Genomic DNA, 20310 nt, shown 5'->3' with positions numbered 1-20310 from the left:
TCCGGCAGAGGTGGGGGGAAGGAGGAGTCGTTCCGTTTAACTCTGGGTTCCCCAAACTCTCTTTAATATGCAGCTTGCTAATTCTTCCCCTTTCTCTTCCTTCCTCTGGCTCACTCCCTTCCCCTATACCAAAGTCTGGTTTATAGTCAATGGGAACGGGAGCCAGCCCTAACCTTAGCCTCTCTACCGCCACCCCCGCCCCATCATTTACATGGTTTTCCATCGAACTCTGCAAATTTTGCTATAGAGGGAAGAATTTTTTTTTTTTTTTTTTTTTAGGGGGAGGGATTTTTAAAATTGCATTTGCGAAGTTCGGTGTCTGGGCAGGCGGTGGGGAGGGAGGGAATGGGGAGCAGGCCCCGCCCCTACCGCCCTTTGCAAATAAAAATCTGGGGGGGGGGGGAGGAGCAGGAAGTGGCGGTGCGAGGGCTGCTGCACAGCTAGCAGAACCGCGGTCCGGACGGCAGCGCGTGCCCCGAGCTCTCTGCCTCCCCCCGCCCGCCAGTCCGAGGCAGCCTGAGCCCAGCCCACGGCCCCAGCAGCAGCGCCGAGAGCAGCCCCAGTAGCAGCGCCATGGCCGGGTGGAACGCCTACATCGACAACCTCATGGCGGACGGGACCTGTCAGGACGCAGCCATCGTGGGCTACAAGGACTCGCCCTCCGTCTGGGCCGCCGTCCCCGGAAAAACCTTCGTCAACATCACGGTACTGCGAGGCCTGCGCGGTCCGAGGCACTGGTCGGGCTTGGACCCTTTGGGAGGGACTTGGGTGGGGGCGGGCGCGGTCTAGGGAAGGCGGCGAAAGGCCCTGACCAGGTCCTTGCCCTGGAAGCGGCGCGAATGGTGGCTGCACGTGAGCAGGTCCCTTCGTTGCCCCCGAAGTCCTACGCTCCAGGCGGCGGCGCCCGCCGCCCCGCTTCCCGCGATGGGGCGTTACATCCGGGGCACAGGGCGGGGAGGGGCGCGTCGCCCGGTGCGGCGGCCCACTTCCGCCTCCCCCAGGGCGGGGCGGGCACGCGCTGCAGTTTTAAGCATGGATTGTGATTGAGAAGGGTCTTGGGAACCCTCGGGCCACTAGCTCTCTTTCAGGACGTCCGCTCGCGCCCCCTCCAGTATTGTTCCCCCTTATGCGAGAGGGAGCCCCTGGCGCGTGGCTTTGGTCCCCTGCCCGTCCTCTGTGGGCTCCCTGCCCCTCCCAGCTCCGTTAGAGCGGGCGAGGCCGCCACACACACACACCCCACACACACACACACACACGCGGCACGTTGGACTCAACATTCCTGTGAGGCCAATCCGGAAGTCCCCTCACCCTCTCTTCCCGCCATCCGGCGAGGCCTGAAGCAGGGGAACTTTGTGAGAAGTTCTAAGATAGTATAAGTGAAGGAATAAGGGATGACTACCGCTGTTCCCACCACCACCTCCCCTGTCCACACTGCCCGGAAGTGGGGAGGAGGAGCGGAAGTTCAAAAGGGGGAAAAGGGGGTTTCCGGGCGGGAGGGACCGGATGTGGGGGTTTGGGGTGTAAGGGGGAGGGGGAGAAATGTTCCCTGAGGTATCTAGACCCGAGAGCTGGCTTGCAGGGTCTAGTTCCTGTCCCCCTTCAAAAGTTTTCCAACTTTCCCGGAAAGCTTCCAGGGGTCTGCTTCCTCATCTCCGGGTGTAGACACCTGGACTTAAACTCTAGGTTACTTGGAGACCCAGGCGTCCGGGCCCCTAACAACTCCTGCAGAACCTTTGACCAAATAAGGGCAAAGTTGCTTCTCCAGCTTTGCCCGCCCCCTCCCTTCCCCTCTCCGCTTCTGCTTTTCCTGAAGGAGAGTTTTGAGCATCCAAAGACTCCTCACTTTGCTCACTGTCTTTTGGCCCCTTTTATTTTCTGGGTTTACTTTACCTATTAAACTCTTGAGATCTAAGTCTGTAGGGGAATATTTCATCCCTTCCACCTTGGTCCCATTTTCTAGGCTTGAGAATCTTTTCTGCTCTAACTTCCAAAGTTTCTCAAATTTAATTGACGTGTACACAGTATGTAGCATACATCTCTCCCCACCGGGGTTTCTAGCTCCCAGAGTGGAAGGCAAGTGTGTCCTTAGGGAGAACAAGGTGGGGATTTGTACTTAACTTAGGTGCTTGGTTCTTCTTTCAGCCAGCTGAGGTTGGTGTTCTGGTTGGCAAAGACCGGTCAAGTTTTTTTGTGAATGGGCTGACACTTGGGGGCCAGAAATGTTCTGTGATCCGAGACTCGCTGCTGCAGGATGGGGAATTTACCATGGATCTTCGTACCAAGAGCACCGGTGGAGCCCCCACTTTCAACGTCACTGTCACCATGACTGCCAAGAGTGAGTTTCTCTGAGTCTTACCCTTTCTCTAGCTCTGAAAGCCCTAATGTGCATCCTTTTGTTATTTGGGTTCTTTTTCTGTGTGGTTCCCCAGTGTGAAGGCAGTTAGACCAGCATTGTACTCCTAGTTCACTGGGTGCTGGGACATTGGATAGTCCCTCCTGTTCTCAGTTCCTTATGTTGTGATATGAAGTATTGAACTGCATCACTTCTTAAGTTCCTTCCTACCTTGAGCCTTTCCAGATTAGAAACTATTCTTGGAGTTGGTATTGTTAGGGTACTGAGTCAGCATTTAGCTCTCATCTTTTGAGCTTTGTTAACTTGGAGGTGGCCAGCTTATCCACAGCCATTTCTAGCCTGAACACATGAGTCAGCAGTCTATGAGCCTTTGACCCCTAAATTTTAGTCTGTTCCTCTCCAGCCTTAAGCTTGATTTTCCCCTTTTGAAAAGCCTTATTGTTTCAGGGTGACTGACAGCCTGCCTGTGTATGTATGTGTGTGTGGGGGGGGTTGGGAGGGATGAGGTTGGGTTACAGCTCCTAGGGCTGGACAGCTGCTGAACAGCTGGTAGGGGGCGAAATTGTGACACCTGGGTCCTAGCCTCCTTTCTCTTTCCTCCAGCGCTAGTCCTGCTGATGGGCAAAGAAGGTGTCCATGGTGGTTTGATCAACAAGAAATGTTATGAAATGGCCTCCCACCTGCGGCGTTCCCAGTACTGACCTCATCTGTCCCTTTTCCCCACCATTCCCCACCGCTTTTGCACCCCTCTCCTTCCCATACACACATACACCATTTTTATTTTTGGGGCCATTACCCCACACCCCTTATTGCTGCCAAAACCACATGGGCTGGGGGCCAGGACTGGATGCACAGACACCTCCCCCTACCCATACCCCTCCTGCGTGTGGTTGGAAAACTTTTTTGTTTTTTGGGGTTTTTTTTCTGAATAAAAAAGATTCTACTAATAAGGTGCTGTGTGGTTTGAGCTTGGGTGTCAGACTGGGAGACAGGCACTTACAACTTGTCTCCTTTATCCTGGCTTGGGGTTGGGAGCAGGAGGGCTGAGGCACTACAAATACAAAGTACAGGAATCTGAGCTTCTTACTTCAATGTCCAGGATTAAGCACCTGCCTCAGACCTCTGTAGCCAGGTGGCCTAGGTCCTCAAATGTGTTAGTCCAATTGGGATGATGGAATAGAGCCATCCAGACCATAGTTCCAGGCCTGTGGGCAAGGCAGGGCCAATTGAGTCATCATGTGGGTGGGGCTCCCCCTTTCAGTCATAGGAAAGACCTGGCCTGCTAGGGCTGTCCCTTGGCTACAGGTTAGTCCCTCCTGGCACTCCTTGCCCTTTATGGCAAAACGGGTGATTCCCCAAACCATAGGTTTACCTGTGTGAGAATGATCTCACCCACCCTTAGTCCACAAAACCAATTTTATTAATCCGTGAAGTAAAGACCAGTACCTTTGCTCCCTTCAAGCCCCCTGAAAATACTAGGGCTGGGTAAGGGAGAAAGCTGGGATGAAAATGTCCCCTATCCCTCAATTTAGAAGACTGGAGGAAGAGGGTCTGTGCAAAAAGGTCACCAGAAGTGTGTGTATGAGGGAGGTATTAGACTAGGATAGCAGGGGAAAGAGAGGAGGAAGAGGAAGAAGGGGAGGGTGGGGGATCTGTTGAGGGCCCAGGAAAAACAAGGGGGGCTGGGGCTAAGGAACCAAAAGAGGTGGGAAGAGCAGGGCTGGAGCCTAGGAGTGGGGTCCGTTCTGAGGCAGGGTGGTCCCTTGGCTCCCCTTCCTCGTCACCCTCTTCTTGCCCTTGGTTTTCTTCCTCCTGTTCCTCATCCCCAGGACCCCGATGAACAGGTTGCTTGCAGATAGGGCAGGTCTTCCGGGTCTGAGTGAGCCAGGGGTCCACACAGCGGCTGTGATAGGCTACAGAGAGGAATGCGATGAATGAAGCACGTACCTACCTGCCAGTGGCATAGGAGCCTGGACCCAGGCAGTGAGGGCCTCACCATGAGCACAGGGTAGTACCCGCAGCTTGTCCCCATCTTCATACTCATCCAGGCAAATGGCACAGACATCATACTGGTCTCCTGAGGGAGAAAGAAGGTAAATCTAGTTAGTCCATCACTGAGCCACACTGAACCACTGCCCACAAGAACTCAAGTCTGGCAAGCCTGTGGTGGAGCAAAGTCCTATAAAAATTCTTTTCCCAAGTCTACAAAACCCACAGAAGAACTAAGACAGGGAGGCATAATGAGGCCAGGGCAGCCCCTCTTTGGGACTAGGGAGGACAAGCAAAGAGAAGCAGAGGTAAGAAGGGAAGTGGGTTTTTGGGGAGGTGTTGAGGGTGGTGAGATAGGGAGCTGGAGGAGCGGAAGTGGGAGGCAGGGCTTCTGCTACAACCTTATATGGACACTGTAGGCTCCAGGGACAAAAGACCCAACCCCTCTTTACCTGTTCCTTTTTCTGACTAAACTCTCTCCTTCCATTTTTCTACTCTCTCCACCTCCTGTTCCTCCATTTCCCCCAGCTATTTCACTTAATCATCTTTGTTTCTGCCCCCCTGCTATGTTCTACCTCTTCTGTCCTCATATTTGTGGGTACACAGAAATGATGGCATTTTAGGTAGATAACCTTCTCCCTGCCAGCTTTCTTTACCCCTTATCTCCTGGGCTCAAATCCTTCAGAACCTGGCCTTTCCCCAAACCCCTCACCCTTCTGATAGTCATGTGTAGGAATCTGTTTCAGTTGTTCTTTGGTAAGTCGATTCCGCTGGAGCCGTTTCCGGTGCTGGATACAACGAACTATCTGGGGAAAAGGGGAGTGGACAGACCAAGCTTAGGGAGCAAAACTGAACAATCTAGGACAAACCACCCCCATTTCCCAATTACAGATCCAGCCTGGCCTTGTAGGCCCCAGGTCTTCCTGAGCTACTATCCCTTCCCTGAGCTACTCACCATCACTGCTCCCATGGCCAAAACCAGCAGTCCCACTATCCCTGTGAAAGGGATGAGGTAATAGCCCAATGGGAAGCTATTGTCTGGAACCAGAAGCACCTGAGCCCTGGGGAAAAGAAGACTAATCTCAGAGGGGCAAGAATGGCAAAGGCACAAAAAGGATCAAAGTAACTGGCTCTGGGGTGGTACCGGCCCCTTATATCGATGGTGGGGGGTTCAAACCCGGCCCTGGGTGGTGCCTGTGGCTCAGGTGGCTAAGGTGCCAGCCACATGCACCTGAGCTGGCTGGTCTGAATCCAGCCTGGGCCGCCAACAACAGCTGCAACCCAAAAATAGCTGGGCGTCATGGCAGGTGCCTGTAGTCCCAGCTACTTGGGAGGCAGAGGCAAGAGAATTGCTTGAGCCCAGGAGTTTAGAGGTTACTGTGAGCTGTGATGCCACAGGACTCTACCCAGGGCAACAGCTTGAGGCTCTGTGTAAAAAAAAAAAAAAAAAAAACCCAGGTCCCGGCCAAACTGCAACCAAAAAATAGCCGGGCATTGTGGCAGGCGCCTGTGGTCCCAGCTACTTGGGAGGTGGAGGCAGGAGAATAGCTTGAGCCCAGGAGTTGGAGGTTGCTGTGATCTGTGTGACGCCACAGCACTCTACTGAAGTCAATAAAGTGAGACTCTGTCCTTACAGAAAAAAAAAAAAGAAAGAAAGAAAGAAAAAAACTGGCTCTAGACAAGGCCCATGGGGTAGGGAAGGGAGTGGAAAAAAAGTCAACAGTCAGGGAAGGAAGGACTTTAGGCTGAACAGTTGGGGCAGTGAGGCTTGAGCTCCAGGTTGGCATGGAACTGCTGAAGGATCAATGAGGAAGGAGGGACATGTCCTACCCTTTCTCATAGACGAAGAGGGCACGCAGGTACTCAGAGCTCCTCTCCCCAATAAACACAGACGGGATCCAGATCTGCTGCTGGATTTCCTCTGCAGGGATCAGGGTATTATTCCCAAGACTCAACATTCCTCTCCTCAAATGCTTGGGAACCCAGACATTTAGCACTTTTGCCCCATCCCACCCAAAAGATTGGCTTCTTCTCCCTAAGGATTTATCTTTCCCACCATCTCTCCCAGGGGTCCTCAAACTTTTTAAACAGGGGGCCAGTTCACTGTCCCTCACACCGTTGGAGGGCTGGGCTATAGTTTAAAAAAAAAAACTATGAACAAATTCCTATGCACACTGCACATATCTTATTTTGAAGTACAAAAACAAAACGGGAACAAATACAATCACACCGCCTCATGTGGCCCGCAGGCCACAGTTTGAGGACCCCTGGCTAAGCTCTACTGAAAACACAGCTGTTAAGATCCTCCACCCTTACCACTATTCCACACCATGTTCAGAAGTTCATTGGAATTCACATTGTGTACTATAGCTGCACCGTACCCAGCCTTCTGGGCGTTTAGGACCTAGGGAGACAAGGTAGAGAATAAGGAGCTATCAGGAGCTTTGCCTCTTTTCATTCCTGTGGCACCTTTTTTTCACCCTCAGCTTCCCAGCTCCCAACCCTACATTCAGCAACCTTGAGGTCAAAGTTGCAGTCGAATCTTCGAAGCAGTGCAATAAAGACTGACCCATTGACCGGGGCTGGGGGTGGTGGGGCAATGGGGCTGCAGGCATTGTCTGGGTGAGCCTCCACAAGGAACCCCTGGGGAAGAGAAGCACACTGTTAAGATTTCTCTTCCCTAGGCTCTGGTCTTCACAAGGCCCACCAAGCACACTGGCCCCTACATGTTGCACATTTTCTATCCTCATTTCCTTCTCATTTCTAGGGTCTGAGCATTCCACCCAAGTTAAGAAGTCCACATCTCTCAGCCTTCTGAAAATGCAACTACATCAAATATCCCTTTCTCCAAAGCAAGAATCCAATGTAATTCTTCAATTCTAATATGAAGCCAGTACACCATCTAACACACACCTACATGAGAGAAAATCTCAAATTAACTCAAGGTCAAGGTGGGGTCTTGAGGAATGAGGGAGAGGGAAAGAAGGAGGGGCTAAGTGTGCTCCCACTTAATGGGCACAATGTTAGAGTGTATGGTATACCTCTCGGGGGCAGGACACAATTCTAAGAGGGACTTAATAAATGCAAACATTGTAACCTAATTCTCTGTACCCTCAATTAACCTGAAACAATAAAAAGCAAAAAAAAAAAAAATAATAATAAATATCCCTTCTCCAGACTCTCCCATCAACCTCCTCTCTGTCCCAGATGGGCTAACATGTACCCTAAACTTCAAGCTAATTCAATTCTGCCTTCCAGTTCTCACTGACTGTAATTCAATTCTCTACCCATCTTTGTCCCTTTCTCTTAAGTTGTTTCGCCCTCCTCTCTCCAGTACACACTCATACACAGCACACTCCTTTCACTTCAATTTTCCAATTACCCATCTCACAAACAATTCTGCTATAATCCAACTCAGTTCTTGCTAAATGGCAGTCATTGTGATGAAGGACTACAAAGTTGCTCATATAATTTAATCCTTACAATAACCCTAAGATAACTTCTATTATCCCATTTTACAGAAAAACAAATTAAGGCTCAGAGAAAATTAACTTGCTCAAGGTCATATTACCAATAACTGACTCCAGAGACTCTACTGATAAGCAATACTTGGTTCTGCTTTTTATCTTAGTGCACTTTCAGTCTCCTTGATATGCCTGGAGTTCTAGGGGTAAACACACTTTGACTTCTCCCTCCAGATGCTGCATTCCACACTAAACATGCTCGTGAACTTGGTTCCTAACTGGACTCTTTCTACTTCCACCTTCATCCAAGACAAGGCTCCCCAACCCCTGTCCCGGACGGAGGATTCTGCGAAACAAAAAAAAAGGGGAAGGGGAGGAATCACCTGGAGTCCCTCCTGGCTCAGGGTAGCCCCAAATAGAGCTGGGAGGTCCGCAAAGTCCATGCTGGCATTGTGGTCCGAGGTCTGGGGATAAGAAAACACTTTTCCCTTCAGCCTGCAGCTCCTCCCTTCAGCGCCCTCCCCATCCGCCCCTCAGACTCACCGCTCGAATGAGCCCCCGAATGGGGGCCGCTCCCCACAGGACAGTGGCCACAACCACAGGAAGCGGGAAGGCCGCAGGGTGCATGGCAGCGGGAGAGGACAGACTGAGGAGGCCGCGGAGTTCTGCACCCTCCCTATCTTCTTTAGGATCCCAGGGGTCCAACCACCCCCAGGTCCCTCTTCCCAGCTACATGGAGGCGCCAGCGAAGGAATCCCAACTCGGCGAATGAGATATCTAACCCGCTTAGTGGAGCTGGGAGGGAGGCACTAAATGTATCCTTTTCTGGCACAGGGATAAAACAGGGGAAGGGACGGAGACAAACACAGGTGACAGAAAAACTTCTGGAAGGGTGGGAGAGCTCAAGGAGGTGGGACTTCCGGGCAGGTGGGCCGTCTTCCCAACCCCGGGAAAAGGGGTTCCCGTAAAGAAAGGCCGCTTCCAGGAGTGAACGCTCAAAACGGACTTCTGGTCCTAAAAGCTGGTTAAAAGAAAGGTTAGAAATGGAGGGAGTGCCTATGGATTTGGAGGGAGCATCGATGCTCCAGAAGATGACTTAATCATCCCCCCTTAAGTGCCCAGGATCTTGGAGCTGCCCTGTTTACAAACCTCTCCCTCTGCCGCCGCCGTACCTCCAAGTCTCGCGAGAGTGCTCGCCCCCTCCGCCCCAACCCCCGGCAGCTGAAAGCTTGCTGTAGCTATCGCGAGAGATCTAACTCTGGCCAGTCTAAATTATTCGACCTCGCGAGACCTTCAAACCCTCTCTTCTCTCTTTTCCTGCGATTGCAATTAGGTATAAAGTGTGCCAGTAGTCTGGTTTCCTAAATCAGGCACACCTCTTCCCGTAGGCAACCTACAAGCTCCTCCTTTAGCTCCACCTTATTCCCGATCGTCTTTGCGCTGTGCGCCTGCGTCCACAGTAGCTTCCCCTAGTGCCAGCCCTGAGAGCCGGGGGGCGTGCGCGCGCGCCCTCGTCCTGTTGCGCGCGCGGTGTCACCTTGGGGGCGAGCGAGGCCGCGCGCGCACGGGACCCAGAGTTAAGGGCCTTTGAGTGGCGATGGCGGCGACGGCGAGTCCCGGGGCCGGCGGGGTAGACGGGAAACCCCGGACCTCCCCTAAGTCCGTCAAGTTCCTGTTCGGGGGCCTGGCCGGGTAAGCTCAGGCCCCAGGGATGGGAAAAGAGAAGGAAGGGACGGGAGCAAGGAACCGGGCCCGGTTTATCTCTGGATCTGTTGCAGTGACCTGAGCTACTATGGGGTCAGTGTGATCCCCAGTGTATTGTGAGGTCCTTGGTGGGCTGCCAGGAGCTCACTGTAGGGCCAGCCCTACGGGACTGCATGCAGGGTCCGTTGCACAACCCCTGCCAGGCCACCTGAGTTTCCCAGTCCATTGCTTAGCTGTGCTTGGCTGCTTGGGGTTCTAGGCCATTGAAGGGCTCCTGCAGGACTACTTGGAGTCACAGGTCACCTCTGACTGCCGTGGAGCTGCTTGGAGCACTTTCATTGCATGGCCCCTACTGAACTTTTCAGATCCATTGCTCTTGGTACACATACAGATTCTTAAACACATGTTCACCAGCCTCTTGAATCCTCAGTCACGTGACCTTTGTAACTCTTTGCTGGCAGTCTTCAGTGGGTATTGGTAGATCTGGGATACCTTGGCCCTTGACTCCACCCCATCTGCCCCCAGGATGGGAGCTACAGTTTTTGTGCAGCCCCTAGACCTGGTGAAGAACCGGATGCAGCTGAGCGGGGAAGGAGCCAAGACTCGAGAGTACAAAACCAGCTTCCACGCCCTCACCAGCATCCTGAGGGCAGAAGGCCTGAGGGGCATTTACACGGGGTACTGGGGCCTCAGAATGGGAAGTAGGGTGTGGGTTCGAAGCTCCAGACATTGGCTTGACATACTGACCCCTTTGCTTCCCAGGCTATCAGCTGGCCTGCTGCGCCAGGCTACCTACACCACCACTCGCCTTGGCATTTATACCGTGCTGTTTGAGCGCCTAACTGGGGCTGATGGTACACCTCCAGGCTTTCTACTGAAGGCTCTGATTGGTATGACTGCAGGTGCAACGGGTGCTTTTGTGGGAACACCAGCTGAGGTGGCTCTTATCCGCATGACTGCCGATGGCCGGTGAGTTCCAAGTCTGAGCCTAACCCTAGCCCCATCCCCTAGAATCTAAAACAAAGAGACCAGGTTTTTATTCCAGATCTAGAACAGATCATTTGCTTGTTCTGGTTTCCCTCTCTTTGCTCCTGGCTTGGTGGGCTCCCCTGATCTTAGTCTTTCTCCCATCAGGCTTCCAGTAGACCAGCGCCGTGGCTACAGAAATGTGTTTAATGCCCTGATTCGAATCGCCCAGGAAGAGGGGGTCCTCACACTGTGGCGAGTGAGTGAAGTGGCTGGAAACTTGGGGGATGTGGGGTCAGGTCTCAGGAATTTCTGATTCTTCTCTCACTCCCCTGCCTCCAGGGCTGCATCCCTACCATGGCTCGGGCTGTCGTCGTCAATGCTGCCCAGCTGGCCTCCTACTCCCAGTCCAAGCAGTTCTTGCTAGACTCAGGTGAGACCCAGAATTGGGCTCTCAGCTCCTAGCCTGGCTTGAGCCTCTTCTGAGTTGACTCCACCCCTACTTTTCCCCTCCCTCAGGCTATTTCTCTGACAACATCTTGTGCCACTTCTGTGCCAGCATGATCAGCGGCCTGGTCACCACTGCTGCCTCCATGCCTGTGGACATTGTTAAGACTCGGTAAGTGTGCAGTCCTGGGCCTGGAGGGGAAGGGAGTGGGAGGATGCCCTTCTCTCTCACATCCCTACCTCCTCTCCTTTAGGATTCAGAACATGCGAATGATTGATGGGAAGCCAGAATACAAGAATGGGCTGGTGAGGAAGCAAGGCTGGGGACTTGGGGGCAGGAGTGTTAGAGATCCTGGGGAAAGCTGTGAAGGTTGCTGGTTGAGGGAGGACACAGCCCTCCAGGCCAGGTCCTAGCCCCAGCGCCCTGCCTGCCTGTCTGTCTAGGATGTGCTATTGAAGGTTGTCCGCTACGAGGGCTTCTTCAGCCTGTGGAAGGGCTTCACACCCTACTATGCCCGCCTGGGTCCCCACACTGTCCTCACCTTCATCTTCTTGGAGCAGATGAACAAGGTCTACAAGCGTCTCTTCCTCAGCGGCTGAAGTGGCCTGGAGTCAGTGTGCCAGGGCTCCTACTTGCCCACTGCTCCTACAGTCACTGCACCCTGCGGGCCTGGACTCAGCTGCCCTGGGGCCCTCTATTTATTTCTCCTCCACAGTGTGGTTTCCTCCTTTGTGGTAAAGGACTTTGGTCTGTTCTATCCCCTGTTCCAACTTGCCCTGCTTGTCCTGATCCTATGGCCACTCTGTCCCTGGCTGTTCCTCTTGAGGAGCTGGGAACTCCCTGAGAATTTCTGGCCTCCTCTTGGGTGTTAGTTTCAGGACATACAGGACAATAGAAGATCCTCCTTCTCTGTGGGGAAACCAAGGCCGAGCTGAGGGGACAGTAGAGAGAACAGAAGATAACAAGATGGGCAAAAGGTCTAAAGTGGGAAGATGTGGCCCTTCCTCCCCACCACTGAGGGCTTAATAAATTGGATTGATGATACCACCCCCAATGTGGAGAGTTGTGGAGGTTAGGAGGGGAGGAGACTGGACAGAGAAGCTGGTGTCCCTGAAGAACAGGAACTGGAGTTTTTAAAAAAAAATTATTAAAGAAAAAGCACCCACTGATTTTGTGCAAATACTGTGAAAATCCCTCCTGCCACGGCAGGTGGCAGGGCCAGGAAACCCCAAACTCTAGCTCTGTGTGTTGCCTCCTAGTCACTTGCCCAATAATGTGGCAAATGCACAAAGCATTTCATTTAATCCCCAGGAAAAGCCCCTGGGGTCTGGTGACTGCTTTTGCAGCCTAAAGGTAGGTTGGGTGGGGGTGGGGCATAAAGAAATGCTTGAGGGCAGCTCCTGTGGCTCAAAGGGGTAGGGCGCTGTCCCCATATGCCAAAGGTGGCTGGTTCAAACCCAGCCCCGGCCAAAAACTGAAAAAAAGAAAGAAATTCTTGAGAGGGGAAGTCAGAACATTGTGGCTGGAGCCAGGTTCCCAAAGTCTGGAGGCTTCCGGAAAAGGAAGGTGTTGGCCAGAAACCAGATCTGGGTGCCAGTTTGGGGAGAGTGCCTTATCTCTTTCTCTAGATGGGGAGATGTTTGGCTCCCAGGCCTAGCCCTCAGGAAGCCTCAAATCTTTTTTTTTTAATCTTTTTTGGGAGCCTCAAATCTTAAGGCATAGAAGGGTATGGAAGGTCAAACTGAGAGGAGTGCTGGGCACTCAATCTGCAGTCTGAGGGCATTGTGCCAGGCCAGGGGACAGGCAGATGGCAGGTGGGAGCTGGCCCCTTGGGAGATCCGTCTCCATAGAAGAGGTGGAGCTCAGCATCCTGGCACCCTTGTTGCTACCTCTCTTCTTAGACCCGTGCGTACACCGTGTCCTGGACTTTGTCCTTAAGGAGTTCCCAGTCTAAAGGGGAAGATGAGACAGGAGTAATTGGGAAATGGAGTATAATAATAGACCACTCTGAGTACCTGGCCCAACCTAGAGGATACCTACACAGTAATTAGAATGGCTGGGGACATGCAAGGAGATGCAGTTTGGCTAAGGTGAGGGCAAAGCTTGGAGGAGAATTTTAGTGGGGAACAGGCCATCTATGAGATTGTGAAGTGTGTGCCATGAGTGATCTTTTTGTTCATGTGGGTTTTTTGAGAGAGTCTTACTCTGGTGCCCAGGCTAGAGTGCCCTGGCATCAGCCTAGCTAGCTCACAGCAACCTCAAATTCCTGGGTCCAAGTGATCCTCCTGCCTCAGCCTCCCAAGTATCTGGGACTACAGGGGCCTACCATAACATCCGGATTTCTATTTTTAGTAGAGATGGGGTCTTAACTCTTGCTGGTCTAGAATTCCCGAGCCCAAGGGATCCTCCTACCTTAGCCTCCCAGAGTGCTAGGATTACAGGCGTGAGCCACCACACCCAGCCTGTGGTAAGAGGTGGAGCTGAACTGGTAGATGGGTGCCAGTGCACAGAAATCTTCAACTGTTAAACTTGTGAGTTTGTCCTCTCCCTGGGAGGAGTTCACAGTAGGGAGAGATGCAGTTAGATTTTCAGGTTAGGAAGATCCTTCGATGCCACCTGGAGGAGAGGAGTCTCCATGGAGCCCGACCAGCCTAGCTTTGTCTTCTGTTCCCTGGGCCCCTAGCCCTGCCTAGATTGGGCTGGAGATCCAGCAGGAGAGGAAGCCTCACCGGTATGGTTAGGGAATGGCAGACCCAGTGGAACCAGGAGAAGAGTGGGTTCCATTTGCCTGCATCCTAACCTGAGATGATTCAGTTAAACTCTCCAAGGTGGCACAAGGATGATAACACACTGCTGGGCTCACACCCTTCCTTCCCTAGGCAGTGAGGAGAGTGGCACCTCTGAGGCTCCAGGTGCAAGCAGGCACCCACCTTCACTGTTAATGTCACCAAAATTCCAGGGAGACTTAAGGTTTTTTTTTTTTTGCCGGGGCTAGGTTTGAACCTGCCACCTCCGGCATATGGGATGGGTGCCCTACTCCTTGAGCCACAGGCGCCACCCAAGACTTAAGGTTTTGAACTGGCCCTGATGCTTGGGGTGGCCAGGTGGGTGGCCAACCTTAGAGGAGAGAAGTCATCCCAGGCTGGGGAGATTGATTGGGTGAGTAGTAGTGACCAGGGTGGGGTCTTTTTTTTTTTTTTTGGCCGGGGCTGGGTTTGAACCCGCCACCTCTGGCATATGGGACCGACGCCCTACCTGCTGAGCCACAGGCGCCGCCCTCCAGGGTGGGGTCATCTGGAGCCTTGAGAATTCTCATGGCAGATGCCCCAGCAACTCTTTCCCTCTCCAAAGAAAATAAATTTTCCTGTCCAATTTATTTTTTATTATACAAACAATATACAATAATGATGGAAAACTACAAAATGCTGAACAGAGAAAAAGAAAAGAAAACTGCACATATTTATGACACCCAGAGACGATCCAGTGCTCACAACCTGATAAATCACTTTCCAAATTGTCTTCTATGCTCAGATGTACATGGGAGCCGCACTATTCTGCTTATTTGTTTTTCCTAAGAAAAATTATCACCCAAAAGTGATGGTAATAACCATGTGATCTGGCCCTGCCCTGTGCAGCAGAGGGGCTTTTTTCTGTGATTGACCGTCCACCCCCAACTCCTCCATCTCACTATCCTTACCCGTTTGCTGGGTCTGAGGTTGTGTCTTCAGTGTGAGTGGGCCGGGGGTGTCTGATAAAGGAAAAGGAATGAAGACCTCCCTATGGTCCTGTGCTACTTACCTCCCACCCCCACACCCCCAGATAGATCCCTATAGGAAACCCCATCAGAACCTCTTGAGGTGTCCATATCTCCCGTCCTCAGAGGCTGTGGCCAGAGTACCTAATGCCCACCATGCCCAGCAGATCCTGACCACGACCCTGACTCAGAGCTGAGGGCCGCCGTCCTGCTACCAGGGGCCCCACATGACCATTAGAGCGTATCCACAGGAAGAGGCTGGAGCGAAAAGTGGGCAGTGAACCTTGAAGGAAGAGCAGCCAGGCCCGGGGCACCATCACTTGCCTTCCCCTCTGCAACTCCAGATGTGTGGTTTGTGTGGCTGTGGCCAAAGCAGCATCTTGCCCATAGTCCAGGGGCTGTAGTTTCACATGCTGGACCCAGGTCAGCAGCAGGATGAGGACCACAGAGGCAAATAGGAGCCAGAGGAGACCCAAGACATAGAAGCCCAGGGGGAGAAGGCAGCAAAAATCAGGGTTGAGAAAAGGGCTATTTCTGGTGCTATCGAAATTCCCTTGAGCCACCCTATGGTTGACAAGTGCAGGAATGATTTTTATGATGGATTCTAAGGCCGTTGAGAGCGAGGTGGGTTTTGTGGTAGTTAATATGATGGGGCGTTGGGTGGATGGAGTTGTGGTGGGTTCTGGGATAGTCAGGACTGTGATAGGCTCTGAGGTGATCGGAGCTGTGGTGAGCTCTGAGGTTGGCTCTGGGGTAGTCTGGGCTGTGGTGGGCTTGGTGGTGATAGGGGCTATGGTGAGCTCTGGGGTGGTTGGGGCTGTGATGGGCTTGGTGGTGATAGGGGCTATGGTGGGCTCTGGGGTAGTCATGGCTGTGGTGGGCTTGGTGGTGATAGGGGCTATGGTGGGCTCTGGGGTAGTCGGGGCTGTGGTGGGCTTGGTGGTGATAGGGGCTTTGGTGAGCTCTGGGGTGGTTGGGGCTGTGATGGGCTTGGTGGTGATAGGGGCTATGGTGGGCTCTGGGGTAGTCGGGGCTGTGGTGGGCTTGGTGGTGATAGGGGCTATGGTGGGCTCTGGGGTAGTCGGGGCTATGGTGGGCTTGGTGGTGATAGAGGCTATGGTGGGCTCTGGGGTGGTTGGGGCTGTGGTGGGCTCTGATGTGGTTAGGTCTACACTGGGTTCAGTAGTGGGTTTGGGAGTTTGGGAGAATGTGATGGAGTCTGTGGTAGTTGGGAATATGGTGGCATCTGGAATCCATCCGGTTGGGAATGTACTCGGGTGCTCAGAGGATTTTTGTACTGGATGCAAGGAGAACATCTGGCTGTCTATAGAGGCAGTAGACTGTGAGTAGAGCAGGCCCCAGTGAGTTGTAAGGGCTGTGGTGACCGCAGTGCTTGTGGCACGTACCTGATCACCCTCCGTGGCCTCTCCTGCATAGTCATCATAGTCATCCACGGCAGCACCCCCATCACCATGGATTGGGCAATCCTTCGCTGGGAATTTATAGACGGGTACTTTGTTTAAATTGGCACATTGCACGCTGGTCACATTGGAGATCGTGGTGTCCTTATCTTCACCTTCCTTCTGTAAGTAGACTCTGTCGGAATTGTGCCGCAACCAGTGACGAAAATACAGGATCTCACAGCTACAGAACCAAGGGTTGCTGTGGAGAAAACTAAAAGGTAGGAAGAGGTTCCCAAAGAAGCCCTCTGGTATCGTTTGCAGTGAGTTATGTTGGAGGTAGAGGCTCTCCAGGCTATTCAACCCATCCAGGAGCCCAGAGGGCAGGTCAGTAATTTTGTTTTCAGCTAGACTGAGCCTCTTCAGCTGGGGTGTGGGTGTCAGGAGCCCTGGGGGCACAGTCTTTAGCTTATTGCCCCGCAGATAGAGCTGTTCCAGTTGGGTCAGGCCTTTCAGGGCATCTGGAGACAAGGAGGTCAGCTGGTTGAAGGAGATGTCCAGGATACTGAGAGCAGGCAGTGCCTGCCCTAGCGGGGGCAGGCTTTTCAACTCATTGTGGGATATATCCAGGGTCTCCAGCAGTGGCAGCTTCACATCCGTGTGGAGCTTGGTCAGCTCACATCGACTAAGGTACAGTTCAGTGAGACGAAGGAAAGGCACCAGGGATGCCAGGGAGAAGGTGCGCAAGGGGTTCTCACTCAGGCGGAGGATGCTGGTCTCTTTTTGCAGGTCTGGAGGCAGTGCTGTCAGCTGCTGCTTATCACAGTTTACGTCTAGCTGGCTGCCCACTTGGGTGACCTCACATGGGTGTGGGTGTGAGGTGCTTGGCAGCAGGAGCAGCAAGAAGAGGAGAGGCATGGGGACCTGTGGAGAAGGGGGCCTTGAGTGGACACCCCACCAGTCCCCGGTGGCATTCCCTAAACCCCAGCCTCCCTCCGCTTCTGCCACAGCTCGATGCCCCCTGGTCCCCTCTCCCACCCTTGCTGCCAGAGCCCAGACTGCTCCAGGTCCTCAGCTATCATCTCTCCCCCAACCCCACTCCTCCCCCAGCCCCAGCCCCGGCTTACGGACAGGCAGAAAGAGCTCCAGGAGCACAGAGCTGCTTACAGGGTATGACCCTTTCTTCTGTCTTCCAACCCCAGTGAGGGCTTGGCAGGAAGGGGTTGGGGGTGGGAAGGAAATGCTAGCCTGATAGGGACTCCTGTGAGTTGGGGAACAGTCTCCCCCTGGGATACAGGCCCTTATCACCTCCCTCCGCACCTTCCTCTGGGTACTCCACTTTACTCTCGTCTCTACGCTTTCCTTCCACAGCCTCCACCAGCCACCACCCCTTCTATCTTTCAAGAACCTCTCCAGATGCTACCTCTCTTCCTCTTCCAGTTGCATTCTTTCTTTTTGTAGAGAAAGAGTCTCACTTTGTCACCCTTGGTAGGGTGCCGTGTGGTGTCACAGTTCACAGCAGTCTCCCGAGTAGCTGGGACTACAGGTGCCCACCACAACGCCAGGCTATTTTTTGTTGCAGTTTGGCCGGGATGGGGTTGGAACTTGCTACCCTTGGTATGTGGGGCCGTGCCCTACACACTGAGCCACAGGCGCCGCCCTTCCGGTTGCATTCTTAGAGCTGCCTTATTTTAATTTTCTCCCACCACACTTCCCTCTGCCTTCTCCCTTCACGATGGGCTGACTTTGCCTGACTGCTCCGTTACACAGCTCTTGCCACGGTTGCTAGCACCCTCTGTTCCTTTGCATCCACTGGAACTTATCCATGGTGACCCCACTGGATTCCTGCAGCTTGTGTACCCACAGCTGCTCCCCTCTTGGGATTCTCCTCTTGGCCCCAGGTGATATGTGACACTAATTTTCTTGGTCTCCTGTTACATGTCTGGTTGGTGTTTCTCAGTCTCCTTCATGGAGTCCTCTTCGTTTGCCTTTCCTTAGCAATTAATCTGCCCCAGAGTGTGTTCCTCAGCCCTCTTCTTTTCTTATGCTACACAACCACCCAAGTTTGTCTTCATTCACCCCCTTGCTATACCCTTATACCTTCTACCACCTATGCCCCAATGACTATGGCACCTACATCTCTAATCCAGACCTGTCTCCTGAGACTCAAACTCATGTCCAACTGCCTTTTGGACTTCCCTACTGGATGTCCCATAGGCATTAAAACAACATGTTCAAAATTGACCTCACTATCTCTCTCCAAATAGCCCCTCTCCCCATGTTTGTTCAGCCTGGTGAGCGGTACCATCATCTACTCATTGACCGAACCATGCAGTCAATACAAACATAATCTCTGACAGTCACCCCTAACTCTTCCCTGCCTTGATCCCCACATACAGCTCGTCACCAAATTCTGTGCATTTTTCTCTCTATTATCTCTCCAATCTACTGTCCATCCCCATAGCCACTGCTGCTGGTCAAGAGCACCATCTTCTCCCTATTGCTTCCCTGAAATAGCCTCCTTACTGGTGTCCCAACTTTCTGATTTCCATTCTTCTCTCCATTCTTCACTAGTGTGGTCTTTCAGAGCTGCAAATTTGCTCACAGAAATTCTCTGGTGGCTCTTTACAGATCTCAAGAGGAAGTCTGAAGTCCCTAGTATGGGCCTAGTAAGCAGGGCCCTGAAAGATCTGGCCTTTGCCTTCCTGTCCATCATCTTCCCTTCCCTCTTCCCTTCCCTTCCCTTTCCTTCCTTTCCCTTCCCTCTTTCCTTTCCTTTTTTATTTTTTGAGACAGAATCACACTATGTTGGCCTTGGTAGAGTACCATAATGTCACATCTCACAGCAACCTCAAACTCTTGGGCTTAAGCCATTCTCTTGCCTGAGCCTCCCAAGTAGCTGGGACTATAGGTGCCCACCACAATGCCAAGCTATTTTTTTGTTGTAGTTTTCATTGTGGTTTGGCAGGCCTGGGCCGGGTTCAAGCCTGCCAGCCCCAGTGTATGTGGCCAGTGCCCTAGCTGCTGAGCTACAAGCACGAAGCCTTTCCTTCTTTCTTTTTGAGACAGAGTTTTACTTTGTTGCCCTTGGTAGAGTGCTGTGGTGTCATAGCTCACAGCAACCTCCAACTCTTGGGTTCAAGTGATCCTCTTGCCTCAGTTTTTCTATTTGTAGTAGAGACAGGATCTTGCGTTTGCTCAGACTGGTCTCGAACTTGTGAGCTCAGCCAATCCACCTGCCTCGGCCTCCCAGAGTACTGGGATTATAGGCTTTAGCCACCTCGCCCTGCCTCTAGCCTCTTTCTTGATCATTCTCCTTCCTGTGTCTGAATGGTCTCTTCACCCCTTATCCCCTTCTGGCAAGTTCCAGCTCAGAATTTCTTCCCCTGAAAAATCTTTTCTGACTTCCCAAGTCTAGGTATGGTGTCTATTTCAGAAAGTCAGCCACTGTGTCTGTTGGTCCAGTGTCCCTGCTAATAATGAAAATGCATCCTTTATTGTTTCCCAGAAGGGGCATGATGGACCCACCTGAGCCTGGTCCTATTTGCATACAACTGGTGACATTTGAGGAGATGTAGTTAATTCACAGACTTGCCATTTATGTAATTTTTCAGCTGCAATAATAACAATAAAAAAATGAAAAATAATTTTCCAGCTGCAAAATGTATTGGAAAAAGTAGAATAAATAAGGCAGTTAGTATGAGGAAGTAAGGTGGAAGATTACCTAAAGAGAAGACTTGATGGTGAAGACCCCAAGGTTGTTGATTTTTACTGCCTTGGTTATCAATTAGAATTTTTGGTTGTAAGCAACAGAAAGTGTTCTGTCTAATTTAGGTTGTAAAAGAATTCATTAAAATGAATTCTGACATCACAGACTTCTCAGAACCAGACATAGAGCTATGCAGACAGGAGCAGTGCCCAGAGCCAGGCTGCAGAACCTGTCTGGTGAGCAAAACTCTGCTCCTGCTGCAGAACCAGGGCACTGAAGCTTCCACTGCTCCTGCTAGTGAGCTACGAAGCTCAGTGTTACCACAACCTCCTCTGCTGGAGAGGAGGAATTGTGTACCATCCCTGTTCCTTTGTGATACTAACTCCTCATTCAAAGTCTAGGTGAGCCTGATTGGTCATGTGCCTATGACCCAGCTGCAAGGGAGTTGGGAAAAGCAAGTGGCCAGCATTGTCAGCTTCTATAATAGGAAGCATGTTTTGCTTCTCCAATTATTCCTAACTTG

General features: G+C 52.2%; 4 protein-coding genes across 5 annotated transcripts; 2 read left to right on the top strand and 2 right to left on the bottom strand.

The window, feature by feature from the left end:
* The first annotated feature begins 281 nt into the window (after nt 1–281).
* Nucleotides 282–3300, top strand: PFN1 (profilin 1). Its single transcript, XM_053568181.1, has 3 exons — nt 282–705; nt 2143–2335; nt 2957–3300. The coding sequence occupies exons 1-3, from the start codon at nt 574–576 to the stop codon at nt 3052–3054; spliced, it is 423 nt and encodes a 140-aa protein (XP_053424156.1). The 5' UTR covers nt 282–573; the 3' UTR covers nt 3055–3300.
* Nucleotides 3301–3750: 450 nt separating this feature from the next.
* On the bottom strand, nt 3751–9293 carry RNF167 (ring finger protein 167). Of its 2 annotated transcripts, none has more exons than XM_053568178.1 (10): nt 9183–9293; nt 8350–8827; nt 8190–8270; nt 6860–6985; nt 6659–6746; nt 6173–6263; nt 5298–5403; nt 5055–5148; nt 4350–4430; nt 3751–4266 (listed from the first exon to the last, which is right to left on the bottom strand). In XM_053568178.1, exons 2-10 carry the CDS (start codon nt 8431–8433, stop codon nt 3947–3949), a joined length of 1071 nt encoding a protein of 356 aa, XP_053424153.1. In that variant the 5' UTR covers nt 8434–8827; nt 9183–9293; the 3' UTR covers nt 3751–3946. The 2 variants fall into 2 exon arrangements, with proteins under 2 accessions (XP_053424153.1, XP_053424152.1); XM_053568177.1 differs by lacking the exon at nt 9183–9293 and adding an exon at nt 8956–9095.
* A 66-nt stretch (nt 9294–9359) lies between these two features.
* On the top strand, nt 9360–11971 carry SLC25A11 (solute carrier family 25 member 11). The gene is made up of 8 exons (XM_053568179.1): nt 9360–9498; nt 10036–10188; nt 10273–10479; nt 10645–10735; nt 10819–10909; nt 10996–11095; nt 11178–11229; nt 11368–11971. Exons 1-8 carry the CDS (start codon nt 9404–9406, stop codon nt 11521–11523), a joined length of 945 nt encoding a protein of 314 aa, XP_053424154.1. The 5' UTR covers nt 9360–9403; the 3' UTR covers nt 11524–11971.
* Nucleotides 11972–14569: 2598 nt separating this feature from the next.
* GP1BA (glycoprotein Ib platelet subunit alpha) lies at nt 14570–16996 on the bottom strand. Its single transcript, XM_053568175.1, has 2 exons — nt 15528–16996; nt 14570–15326 (listed from the first exon to the last, which is right to left on the bottom strand). The coding sequence occupies exons 1-2, from the start codon at nt 16994–16996 to the stop codon at nt 14801–14803; spliced, it is 1995 nt and encodes a 664-aa protein (XP_053424150.1). The 3' UTR covers nt 14570–14800.
* Between the last annotated feature and the right edge of the window lie 3314 nt (nt 16997–20310).

The sequence above is a fragment of the Nycticebus coucang genome, chromosome 18 (assembly GCF_027406575.1).
Source record: "Nycticebus coucang isolate mNycCou1 chromosome 18, mNycCou1.pri, whole genome shotgun sequence".
Taxonomy (NCBI): domain Eukaryota; kingdom Metazoa; phylum Chordata; class Mammalia; order Primates; family Lorisidae; genus Nycticebus; species Nycticebus coucang.
Note: the sequence above shows the minus strand (reverse complement) of the source record. Positions and strands in the feature narration are given on the sequence as shown.

Bases quoted from the DNA above. Each gene is read 5' to 3' on its own strand.
- PFN1 (XM_053568181.1), top strand. From the start codon at position 574: ATGGCCGGGTGGAACGCCTACATCGACAACCTCATGGCGGACGGGACC. The intron at 706-2,142 runs GTACTGCGAGGC...TTCTTCTTTCAG, and splicing joins AAACCTTCGTCAACATCACG to CCAGCTGAGGTTGGTGTTCT. The intron at 2,336-2,956 runs GTGAGTTTCTCT...TCTTTCCTCCAG, and splicing joins TGTCACCATGACTGCCAAGA to CGCTAGTCCTGCTGATGGGC.
- RNF167 (XM_053568178.1), bottom strand. From the start codon at position 8,433: ATGCACCCTGCGGCCTTCCCGCTTCCTGTGGTTGTGGCCACTGTCCTG. The intron at 8,271-8,349 runs GTGAGTCTGAGG...TCTTATCCCCAG, and splicing joins TTCGGGGGCTCATTCGAGCG to ACCTCGGACCACAATGCCAG. The intron at 4,267-4,349 runs GTGAGGCCCTCA...TCCTCTCTGTAG, and splicing joins GGTACTACCCTGTGCTCATG to CCTATCACAGCCGCTGTGTG.
- SLC25A11 (XM_053568179.1), top strand. From the start codon at position 9,404: ATGGCGGCGACGGCGAGTCCCGGGGCCGGCGGGGTAGACGGGAAACCC. The intron at 9,499-10,035 runs GTAAGCTCAGGC...ATCTGCCCCCAG, and splicing joins CTGTTCGGGGGCCTGGCCGG to GATGGGAGCTACAGTTTTTG. The intron at 11,096-11,177 runs GTAAGTGTGCAG...CCTCTCCTTTAG, and splicing joins GTGGACATTGTTAAGACTCG to GATTCAGAACATGCGAATGA.
- GP1BA (XM_053568175.1), bottom strand. From the start codon at position 16,996: ATGCCTCTCCTCTTCTTGCTGCTCCTGCTGCCAAGCACCTCACACCCA. The intron at 15,327-15,527 runs CATAGCCCCTAT...CCAACGCCCCAT, and splicing joins ATGACTACCCCAGAGCCCAC to CATATTAACTACCACAAAAC.